The sequence below is a fragment of the Dysidea avara genome, chromosome 5 (assembly GCF_963678975.1).
Source record: "Dysidea avara chromosome 5, odDysAvar1.4, whole genome shotgun sequence".
NCBI lineage: Eukaryota > Metazoa > Porifera > Demospongiae > Dictyoceratida > Dysideidae > Dysidea > Dysidea avara.
The window spans coordinates 1,835,622-1,848,422 of record NC_089276.1 but is presented as its reverse complement, the minus strand read 5'-3'; the positions used below and the strand labels follow the sequence as shown (position 1 = coordinate 1,848,422).

Genomic DNA, 12,801 nt, shown 5'->3' with positions numbered 1-12,801 from the left:
ACTAAGCTACTATTGTCAGCAACCTCCCTCTTTTGTTTTTTAGCATAGAATAGTGAACTTATGGTAAAGAAAAAATCGTAGAACCCAAACTCTAATACTAATTGAGTTTTGTTAATAATATTTAAATTTACTGTCTGTATTTTGGTGAGTTCAAGGCAAGCTAGGGTTGGCCCACATTTGGCAAGACAAGTGCTTTGTGCTGTACATCCCTAGCTCACTTTGAACTCACCAAAAATTTACCTTCATGCAACTAGTGTGCTTGTACTTGAGTTATTAGCTTGTGGTTTCTCTTATTGACACCCTCTATATATATTCATGGGATGATTTTATTTAATTTATTTATTTTTATTAATATTTTTATCAACATAGCTATATTATGTGCTTTAAGTTGTGCGATCAGAAGTGCTATAGATGCAATTAAATGTTTGAATTCAAAAGCCAAAATTTAGCAATTGGCATGCTCCTTGTCCAACATGAGTAAATTCTGGAGAGCAAGTATCACTAGGCTTACTTGTTAACCAGATCTGTCTCACTATTCCAAATGTATCTACTCTCAAACTTTATCTTAATTTCTAGAAGTCATCACTGCAGTTGGAATGAAAAATTAACACTTGGGGATCTGTGTTTGCATGTGTAGAGTGTGTGTTGTGTGTGTGTGTAGTGTGTGGTATAGGGGTGAACTGAATAGCGGATCAGCTATAATTTTGGCCACCAATATGAAACTTTTACCATATTGAAGGTACCAGAACTGATATTGCTACCTATAAACAGAAGCAATAAGTTGTTAATAATGTATTTTTTATGTGTGGCATGTATTTTGCCAGCGGTATCTTGTTCACTGTACACTGTGCTGTTCCAAGCCTTTAAAATACGAAGCAATCTGTAAGTCTTCGTGGGAGCATGATGTTTGTGACATGGTATCAATCTTTGGTCTATTGCTGCATAGCTCAGCAGCAAGATCAAGATACTCTAATAAAGCAGTCACAACCACACGTGTATATCATCACTGCTCAAATCCCTACTTCATTCTTAAATTAACAATTAAATTTAATTGCACTAGTAGAACATGTGATGTGGCATTATGTTTTATAGTAAGATGATGCAGCAATTGTTGATACAATACTTTACGTGGTAATTGGTGTCTGTCAACATCTTTTGTGCGTATCTACCAACTGTTTCGTCACTACCTACAGTACGTAATGGTTAGCTTGATCTTGATACAAGACCATGGTGACAGTTGGATCTTGATACAGTTGTCAAGAGACCATGGTACAGTCTGTAGTAAGATATTATTGGTTCACACCACACTGATGTAACCTGTCAAAGTGTTATTCCAAGACAAGCTCTGTATAACGGAAGTTCTACATAAATACATTAGATCATCGTAAATATGATTTCTTGGAATTATGTTGCTACATGCTGCGGCAACACAAAGATATTCACACTCATTGAATAATGAAAAGACGTGACATAACAGTTCGGAAACCTTCAACATCTGTTACATCAAAGCAATTATGACATTAACCATTTCCATGTTTGGTGCATTGCTTCAACCACTCTACGTTACTACAGAACACTGAAACATCTCATATGTACATACCAATGTGAATCACACTGGCTGTCAGAGACAGTAAAATGTGTAGGTTGTATGTAGTAACATCATATCCCATGGTTAACAAGAATGCAAGCCAGTACAGTAGACAGTGTGCACCAATGCATTTACTAAATGACTTTCTATACTGAATAGTAAATCATCTGATACTCTTACTGAGTACACTCAATCATTGTGAGATAAAAGGAGAGGCAGCTTGGTATTAAAGTTCACCATAGAACTATTTATAGGCAAAAAAAAGCCTTTACAGTACCAATAACAGTTATACCACCAATGCCTCCACATTCTGTGTCTTATAACAGCACACATGGAAGACAGGCAAGTACATGACAGACAAGTGTGTACCATAATGGAAATGAAATTCCTATGACAAAAATTCTCGGACATAAAAGACTCCCGTCAACTTTTCTACCAAATTTGCAATGTTTGGCTTTGTTTGTCTTCTTAATTCACCTCCCTGAAAATAACCATTTTAGTACATATTAAACTTGAAATGTGGAGAAAAGTAAGAACATAATTATTAGGGCTGGGAGATTATATCGACTGTGGGATTAATCATGATTGTCTCTGAACATCATGATGTTGTGACATTACATGAAAATGTGTATTAGTCAAATGGTAGTACATACTGTTGTGGAAGAACTCAATCTGGAAAACAAGCCTACACTTCTGAGACAGTTCATTGTGTTAATAAGTCTTAATATCACAATCGCTCAACCCTAATAATTATACCATAGTGGTTTGCTTCACGAATAGTCACCAATTTTCACCATCCCAATTTTTGGAGGGAGAAAATTTAATCAAAGGCAAAATTCCTTTGATGTAATAGATGTTTAAAGGTTTCCAAAATGCTATGTCACGTCCTTTCATTATTTAATGGGTGTGAAAACTTTGTGTTACCACCTAACTCCAATGCACATGTCCTTTCTAACTACCTATATCTCTGTTTTACAATATAATCAATAAACACCAGTCTTTATCACTACAGGAACCACCTGACTAAGAACTTCATAACTACACTATGAAACTCTAGCCATTTATGTGGAGAAGTGTAATTTACATCTTAAGCCAAGTGACTTACAATGATCATACAAAAGACTTGATGAAAGGAACAATCATTTTCAACATGTACAACTCATACAGATCATAATGACCACACAATAACAATCCATTAGTTCACTTTGATGATGATAATGTACTTATCATAAATGTAGTTGTCAGGGAAACTAAAATTCACTTAGCATAAAGTCATTAAACATGATTCTTATGAGGTAATTATCAGGTGGGGTAGAGAACATGATGTCATAAAGCATATGTTTATGCGTAATGTAATTGAATTCCACTGATGATTATATGATGAAAAACTAACTACTTGCATCATTGCAGACGACAAAGTTGATTGCATTTACTACTAATGACTAAGAATACAGCGAACAATAACACAGGTACCTGAAAATAAGATCAGAATTTATTCTCAATAACGCTCTATTGCAAAGTTCATCATAAAATCGCTGGAGCTCAATGAATCTCAACACATGAAACAATTTCTACACTAGTGAATTACTATTTCTGACAATAAAAAATTAATCCAGTGCTAAACTTCACGGTTTACTAGAACTAGACCCTATGCTAAAAATGTACAGTATACACACGTCACCCAATTATTGTGACGTCTTGTCTACCTCCTCTGGGCAATTATACCTGGCTAGTTTAGACAGGTAGCCTCATTAAATCATCTTACAATAATACATATGTCATTTATAGCTCTTTTCAACAAGTCTCAGATGGAGTTAATGAAATGTGATGGCTTAGACTAATTCCCATATATTGCAAATATCTCAAGGTGGAAAAGTTTCGTGGATATGGTAAGCTAAATAATTCACCAGAAATTTTTCGCAGTTTTTAGTTTATCTGATTTTAGAATCCACAATATTCATAGTAAACGTTTTGCAGTTTGCTGATATCTGCAAAATCCATAAAACTTTTCCACCACAAACCATTACAATATATGGTATAACAGTACAACAGCAGTTGTGTAATATCACTTATTACCACTAATGTATAACCAGTACTAGGACAACAGACCAAGGGAGTCATAGTGTAACAGAATAAAATAAAATAAAAGTGGCGCTATAATGAGCTATATAGCACAGTCAGTTAGGATTTGTGTTGAAGTGTAATTTTATCTAGACCATAAAGTCCTAGTGATATATTACTATGACTTGAGGAATGGAACAATGGCTGTCATCACATATAGCTCTTATAGATCACAACGATCACTTCTTGATGGAGCCCTACCATCAAAATCATCATTAGCATGGCCAGACCTTTCCATATACTCGAAGTGGTTACCTAATACTATCAAGGTCTTTATCATACTGTAACCACCTAACTAAACGTGCGCGGTGGAGAAGTGTAATTGTATCTTATGCCATAAAGAAACCAAGTGACTTACAATGACTTGATGATCAAATATAAATTTTCTGACTTGATGAAAGGAAAAATCATTTTCAACATGTACAACTCTTACAGATCATAATGACTACTGAATAATAACAATCCATTAGTTCACTTTGATGATGATAATGTACTTATCATAAATGTAATCAATTGGTTGCTAGGGTAACTAGTATAAAGTCACAACCATATCAAACATGCAATTATATCTGTGGTCATAAAGCATCAAAGCTTTTAGACTAAGATATTGTTTATTGTTTCCTCAGAAGATTAAAGGAAGGCCAATTGCAAACGATGCTTACTATTGACATTTATGTTACATACATCACCTGGTACCATTAAGTCCTGTTTTCTTTTTAATTGCATTCCACAAAATAATACTAGTTAGGTCACTTGTACACAACTGGGTTGGCTGGTTTAGACAGGTAATCTCATTAAAGTATCTTACAATCTTACATGTGTCACTTGTAGGTCTGGGGGGATCTTTTTCAACAAGTCTCGGACAGAGCCAATGAAATGTGACGGCTTATACACCATGTCATCAGAGTAGAAACGGCTGCCATCTTCATCTGATTCAGTATCCTTGTCTACCACTTTATCCTCCTACAAGGACGAGCACCAAATAAATGTTTCACTTTGTAATTACCCAGTTAGATACTGGAGGTGTGTATGAAGGAGCATCAAATAATGTTGTAAAACAGTATCCAATATTTTTGTACATATACTCAAAGTAATATACTGTAGAACAACTTCAGGGGTCTGTATATATATATACCGTATATAAAGAACCTTGTGTGGGAGGATCAAAGCAAAAAAAAACTGTTTTATAATAGCCATACAGAACGCAACAGTAACAGCCTGCTTTGAGTGAACAATCACCCATTCTGGCCAGTACAACCAATCAACTATGCCTAATATCCCTTGCTGTGCTGGCTGACCAGTCAACCCAACCATTAAGAGTAGAAACACTGGATTTAGTTTATAGTATATTTGAAGTTTACTGCTGCTGACCACAGGCAACCATCATCAAAATCTTTAAGTATGTTTTTTGGAACATAATTTATGACTGATAAACCAATGCATACCACATCAATAGTGCTGGCCAGCTATTATAAATTAAGCAACCTAACACACTACTAGACTACATATCAATTACTGGAAAGTGATGAAGCCAATCAGCTTTGTTTCCAGCCCTGTTTCTTCACCCATTTTACAAATGGAGAAAAGTACGAGAAGCACCTCTGCGATCAATCCAATTACTATGGAACTTGCAAACTAATAACGATCAATTACTGAGAACTGAAGTCAGCAGCCATTTCACTTCATTATCAGGTATGTTCTCCCATTATTACAAAGAACAATATGAGAAGCACCGCTGAAGCCATGAAGTGTTACTGCAAATTAACACCTATACGTGGTAGTGGAGAGAGAAATGGGACACAAAAGAGGGCAAAGGTATTACCACCATGATGTATGCACTGTAGTTGCTATAGTTGACAAAAAGCACATCTCGAGTTGAAGCAACATTAAACAGTGAAGAAATCAAGCCCGTAGCGTTTCCCCTAGTTGAGTTATGCTTGGCTGGAGGCATCAGTCAGTTATCCAGGTATTAGAAAATTCAATTAATTAGAAAACTTTGCAGAAACTTGTTAGGAGGCTTTGGGATCATTCTGCAGGCATTTTGGGCTTTGATTATAGCTAAGCAACAGTGCCAAGCTGTCATGAAGGAAAAATAAGGAAGGTTTAGGATGATATTTTTGGCTAGAAAAGCTCAAACCTTCATGATCCCTAATATACAGTACTATCATAAATACCCATTAACACCAATAACTCTATTGCTAACACAAACACACACACACACTACCTATGGTTGGTAAGACAAGAACAGACCTACACAGATGTAGTACCAATAACATCTTTACATCACAATTAATAACAGAACAATAATGTAAGCCTGTCAATGAACAACAAGTATGCACCACATTAACTTCAAAAAATAACAAGAACATTGAACAGCTTGTGATGTTGTGTCAATGTGTGAAGAAGAAGATTACGCAAGTATGCTGGATTATTTCTTAATGCCCAAAAGATGTGTATTAGACAGCTCTCCTTTAATACAGATCATGTCCTTTGCATAACAATCAACCGGTGTGTGTTTGTTGGAATACAAAACAAAAACAAATAAAAAATCCAAGGATAAACAAACTGAATTGTGGGACATTTCAAGTATTATTATCTTTGCAAGCTAATGACACAAGCAACACTATTGACCTCACTTCTATAGCAGTTGGTTGCAGTCTCTGTTTGAGCAGCTCTTGTTCTTGTTCCTGTTTCTGTCTCTTCTCCAACAGTTCAGCAACAAAGTCTCGAGCAGCTGACACCAATGCAAATACCACTCCCTTTCCGAGGCCATTTGTAGCCTCCATCATTAGTAGATCATATAGTTGGTCAGCATCACGATAAGATAGTGATTGTGATTGGTTAGTTTCAATTTCAAACACTGGAGGAATGCATGGATAGTTGGGAGGTAGGCTACATGGAAGACAGACAGTGGCTCTACTAATAATATCATCTTTATTCAACCCTTATTTGTTGCTCAAATAACTAGAGCTACAGCTGAAAAGTTCCTATACGTAAGCTTGCCCAGCAAAGTTGTGCACATATATTTTAAAATATAAGCCTTAGGTACAAGCATAAGCACTCTTGTACAGTTTACAACTGGAAAAAATCAATTTAGCCTTCTATATTATAATCTGTCATGGCTGTATATGTATTCTAGTATATAGTCAAGGCTCTGGAGTTTATGGATCTTGTTTTGTCTATCACTATAACTCCAAGAGCATTCACTAGATTAGGTTGAAACTTCACCAGCCCATTGGATTATTTCTCTAGACAACAAAGAACCCATAAAAGAAGTTTGAGAAAAATGCACACCAGTTGGTTTATACTCAGCGGGTTACACTTTTTAAGGACTATGAATAAGACAAATGTGATTCAACAAAATACATGTAAAAATATTATATAGGTATTTGGAACAATACATTCAGTAAACATTAGTACTAACCACATACTGTACGGCTTGATAAATAAACAGTATCTGTAAAGTCTGCACTTAAAGCTACATATTCAATATGACACTAAAGAGAACTTTATTTGTAATAGCAACTGATATTTCAAAACACTGCCATATACTAGTAAGTTGTCATCCAGGGCTAGGCCAGTACCACATATCTATGGCACTTATAGTCTAAACTGGCCACAGTGGTATACAAAACACTTCCAGGTCTATTACAAGTACAACCCTAACTTCATTGTATGTACCTCATGCATCATTATGATATTGTTCCACTGTTGTTGGCAACAAATTGGTATGTGTTTAGATGTCAATGATAACAACATTCTTTATCACTACTTCAATTTGTTCTGCATATTTGCCATAAAACACACACACATAAAATATTGTATAATAATAAAATACTCCATAGTGTGGGTGAAAAGATGACTTACATCTTGAGTGTGTGCGTGTGTGTGTGTGTGTGTGTGTGTGTGTGTGTGTGTGTGTGTGTGTGTGTGTGTGTGTGTGTGTGTGTGTGTGTGTGTGTGTGTGTGTGTGTGTGTGTGTGTGTGTGTGCGTCTAGAATGTGGTAGTATAATAACAGGCCACCCAAAAGTGGGTTCAACCCGGCTTGAATAACCCACAGTTTCTGTTCAAAAGCAATCATCACATGATGGCATTCATTGAATGATAATTGTCTTCTAAGCACTTTATGTATTCACCAAAAACCGCAACTTGCTTTTGAAGCCATAAACTGAGTTCAACCCAACTTGTAGGGTTCAACCCACTGGATAAGGTGATCAAATGAACGTTAACCGGGTTGAATGTGCTGGTTTAAAGTGACCATATGAAAAGGGTGTACGTATGTGTACTATACACACAGATCGATGCCCTACAAATCTCCAGTGTGAGGTCAATTGGAGGATGTGCATTCAAAAAAGTGCTACCGTATAGCTGGTAATTTTCGAAAGGGTTTTATTTTCGAATATTTTGAAAAGGCCTTTCTCTTCGAAAATAAATTCCCACGTCTGGTTGTTCTTTGAAAATAAATTCCCACAAGCGAAAGCAGCGATCCAACTTTTGGTGATTCGCTTGTGTATTCCTCGAGTTATAGCTCAGTATTACTGATGATAATGGGCAAACTGTATCATTACTGTCCCGATAACCAGAAAACAGGTGATCGAGAATGGGAATTGATGCAATCTGCTCTAGAATCAGTATGGTAGATAGCAAGTTACCATCGAGCCAGTGAATTTACTCCACTCGAGACTCCCTCAGTCTTCTCTCCAGTGCACAGGGATAGGGACTATTCTATCAGTAAGTCAGATTTTGGCAAACATTCACGCATCTTCATATTTCGTGCCCGAATTTCCATTTATTTGAAATCCATCCAGACTTCAAAATTAAAATCCTTCATAATTCAGATTTTGCTTCTTGTGCAAAATTTTCTGTTTCGAAAATAACCAGCTATATGGTATTCATAATACATTCATGGTTGCTTCTAATATTTTCCAGTACCCTTCCATGTAGTACTGAATGGTTTTGATATATTATAATATTGTCAACTTGATATTGCGATATGGCTAAATTATTGGCATGCCTTAATTTGATGCTAGATCTACACACTAAAATTACCCAATATAATCATCTTCAATAATGGCAAACTTGTGTTGAGAGCCGATTGCAACATATTAACAACAGTCCACATCCACTTATACGTATGTACCCTTTTTCACACAGATGTGTTATTAAAAAGGCATCTTTAGAATCCACGGTGTTAAAAATTGGACAGTCAAAATCAGATACCATGGTTTGACTAAAATACTGTCATATTACTCAGCACTACTTCCACACTTTTAGTTTGATCTTCTAATAAGCATGCACAAAGCTTCTGTATTGTTATTTTTCCAGTATGGAATTTACTTAGTTGTATCTGTCCAAATACAATATTAAGACCTTGTCTGTATGTATGTGTATACATGCTCAGGTATAGTTGCTAAATTTGTATAGCTCAACCATCACAACAGCAATTTATTTTGATAAACACAAGCATGGGATTATAATTTCATACCAAAACCAGATATTGATAGCATCAGCATCTTTGATATCACCACTCTGGGAGCTGATGTGGATCAGGAAACAACTGCAAGACTCGTTGAGTGACTGAAACTCCTCCCCAAATATGGCGGCAAGTGCTTCCGTTTCTTCCTTTTGCAGAAGTTGACATTCAAAGGGAGACAACAAGATGTCTGCAGTTGGAGTTTGGCTGACACGCTATAATCAAGAAGAAAATAATTGTATTATGGCCCACAAAATATGCATCATGTTCAGTAGGCCTAAGGCCTTTCACACAGACAAGAATAACAGCAGAAATTAGTTAGTTCTGATCACTATTAACAGATCAGCACAATCACTGAATTTTACAGTTCGTTACAGCTGAAAGAGAACATCGCGAGGTCAAAGTTTTGCCCGACATATCCCCATGTGGGAAAAAGAGGGGCATTACGAGGAGGGATTAGATTAAAAGTTATGCCCCAGGTGTGGGGGGTTAGCAACGCATTGTAACAAAGGATCAAGTGATACTCAAATGGAGAAAGGAAGGAATTGACCTGCAATATTGCCCCAGGACAGGGTAATTATATTTAGAGTTGGATCAAATTTCCCCTCCTTGCCCATGGGAGTGGGTGGGACAAAACTTTGATAGGTGTATTAAACCGTAATTATTGTACCGCATAACCGGCATTAATGACACGGATAGAAACGAGATATAATTATTCTAATAAAAATTATTCTAATAACGCAGTCATCAATGGCATCGCGTTGTTGGCGAATACCTCGGGATCCAGGAGCCTGCGAAACTCGCTGCCCAGTGCTGTCAACTCGGATACTATTTCTTTAGCGTCTGCCACCGCAGCATCAGGAAGTTCAGCACGGTCGTCCTCCGGTTCCTTGGAAGAATCTGGTACTGGAAAACCTTCCGCCATTGTAGGTGTAGTTCTGACTTTCACTACTTCGATGAGTACCAACCATCCATTAAAATATCAATATCTTGCACTACAGGTAGAAAATTATAATTAACGCGCAGGGGCGCTAATTATACATAATTTATTCTAGTAAGCGCCTTTGTGGTTATGTGCTTCCGCTACTATATATAAGGTTATAGCGGAACAGATTATTATAGGTGAAACAAACTATAAAACTTGGCTGACCATGAATATTACTTCCTGCCTAGTGGAATGTGTGAGTTGTAGATTTGGGGAATGCCCAAATGCTTAAACAGAAGAGCTGGGCTGGCACAAGTAATTGGTGTCAATTATTGTGTGTTTGTTTATGACTCATTTGTCACCACTACCTGAGGTAGTGAAATACATGAATCAGGATGTGGTAATTCCTTGTAAGCGCAGTGTAATTCCAAATGGTCACCTCAAAACGTTTTCTTCTTTTCAACCGCTATTCCACTTAGTAAGCAGGATTATACCACATTATTGATGTCATAATGACTCATCATTGCCTCATGATTTGCTTTGAAACAAACACATCTCACACTAGGTACATTCACTTTGACTCCAAATAAGGCAAGTCGCAAACCTAAGTAAGCATAATACTGTGAGATACCAATGTGGGTTTATACATCTGTACTCGTGTTAACATGCTACAGTTGTTCAGGATACCATTAGGCGGGTGGATACAGTTACTTATTACACCATTGGTAATTGAGCTTATCAGCATTGTGTACATTCTTGTCAATTATCAGTAGCAACTTTTACAAAATGTAAACTGAGCTATAATGATATATGCAAACAATGAAGGTCAGGTCACTTCAATCTCAACCTTCAGTCCTCTAATGTGTACAATGTGATCATCAGAAAAATTCCTATAAGGTTAGAAAATTTTACACCAACATCAGATGAGGTCTGACTACATATTGCTATTAAGAATATTTCAAAGAAGTGATTACTTTTTCCATGAAAACAGCTTCAATGTGACAATCTGATATAATACAATATATGGATAAGGTCATCAAAATACAGTATACCAATAGTGTTAGATCAAAGAAATGCTTTCGGCAATAACAGTAAGCTGTTTAGAATTCATAACTTTAATGTGGTATCCTGGCTGCATTACCGTCACCACCACTAACAAACGTCAAAACTGTTAAAAGATTACGTACCTTACTTCATCCCCACAACGGTATTATTCATGGTTTCCTGCTGGTATATAAGCTGCAACTTTCAGGCTGCAGTTCAGTCAAGAATTGAGAGATCTAGCTACTATAATAGAAGTTTGAGCTGCAGAAAGGATGCATTTTAAGATTTGTATCATTGTTGCCTTTCTTGCAACAATGACAGCTGCTACATCTTCAGAAGATTCACCAAACAATCAGCAGTTTGCAGCTCTACCTGATCCTGACACTACTATACAGCCAGCCAACATCACTGAAGATGACACAACTGAAAGTTCTGGTGATACTGACTCACTCAACTGCACCTGTAATGACATCACCTGTAGTAATTGTGGCTTGGTACACAATCACACCAACCTCCTCCATGATGTTACAACTATTCAGTTCTATGAGCAAGTGGAGTCTGGTGGTGAGGAGGGAAAGATGTATTTAGAAGTCCATTTCTGTCAACTGATAGGTATAAGGATGGTAATTTCCAATATTGATGTAAGTGATCAATAGTTAGATAGTGTCAGTAATTACTTGTATGTGTTGTTGTGTAGTTGAAGTACTCCAGTGTACTCTGCAGAATTGTTGCAATAACAGAGCTCAATAGCAAGATAGCAGTACTTAAGAATGATGTGGCTTGTTGGCAGTACACAGTACTGAATGCATACTACTATGAGCTTCAACGACAATATCAATATGATCATCATGCAGTACCAAGAGCACAACTCAACTCCATATTTGCTCATCTTAAAGCATCAACTAAGGCCCTTCAACGAATTAAGGTAATAATATGACACACATGCACTTTTATAGTTTAACTGTTGTACTTAGGCAACCAGTTAAACATATTGTCAGGAAACTACTTTTTTTATTTTGCTTAAAATGGGCAGAACAAAACATATGTTAGTCTAAGTTGTGCTATGGATGGAGTTTATTGTGGCTTATTAGTTAATGTAAAATAAGAACTGTAGTTAATAGGAAGTTTACAGTGCTTTGTTTATGGAATTTGAAGAGAGCAATAGCATTGACTTGTTGATAATATCATTTACTGCAATTGAGTGATATAGCTACACTGCTATATAAAATTGTATGCAACTATAGTTGTATGGCTTTTCAAAATTTTCTACAGCTCGGATTGGGGACACTCTGTCCAGTGTACCAGCGAAGTGACTACCTTAAGGTCTATGCTAGTCTTTTCGTCATGCATGGTGACGATGTTATTGAGTGTATACTGAGGTCACTAGTGTTTGATATACACTCACTTACAAGGGGAGTGGCATATCTGGAACGTCAGCTGGATCCTACCTTGAGTGGGTTCATGTGTGGTAATCTGTAACTGCAAAGAAGAAGACAGTATCACTTGACCACATGCACAATAGCACTTTATTAATAAACTTTCTATATACACAGATATGCATGTAGGAGTGACGAGTTTTGTAGCTGTGATTTATGATATATATAAATATGGATCTTTGTTACACATCAATGAACTAAAATTTTATCATA

At 36.5% G+C, this 12,801-nt stretch overlaps 2 protein-coding genes across 2 annotated transcripts in view; one reads left to right on the top strand and one right to left on the bottom strand.

Annotated features, from left to right (window-relative positions):
• The window catches only part of LOC136257095 (uncharacterized), a 20,361-nt gene extending 10,127 nt beyond the window's left edge, over positions 1–10,234 (bottom strand). Inside the window, exons 1-4 of the mRNA XM_066050220.1 lie at positions 9,959–10,234; positions 9,196–9,398; positions 6,346–6,601; positions 4,526–4,672 (exon numbers count right to left, since the gene is read on the bottom strand). Coding sequence (XP_065906292.1) covers positions 4,526–4,672; positions 6,346–6,601; positions 9,196–9,398; positions 9,959–10,108 — 756 coding nt within the window. The 5' untranslated portion in view covers positions 10,109–10,234. The remainder of the gene's footprint in view (positions 1–4,525; positions 4,673–6,345; positions 6,602–9,195; positions 9,399–9,958) is intronic.
• On the top strand, positions 9,889–12,801 carry LOC136257099 (uncharacterized). The gene is made up of 3 exons (XM_066050229.1): positions 9,889–11,793; positions 11,850–12,077; positions 12,425–12,801. The coding sequence occupies exons 1-3, from the start codon at positions 11,425–11,427 to the stop codon at positions 12,629–12,631; spliced, it is 804 nt and encodes a 267-aa protein (XP_065906301.1). The 5' UTR covers positions 9,889–11,424; the 3' UTR covers positions 12,632–12,801.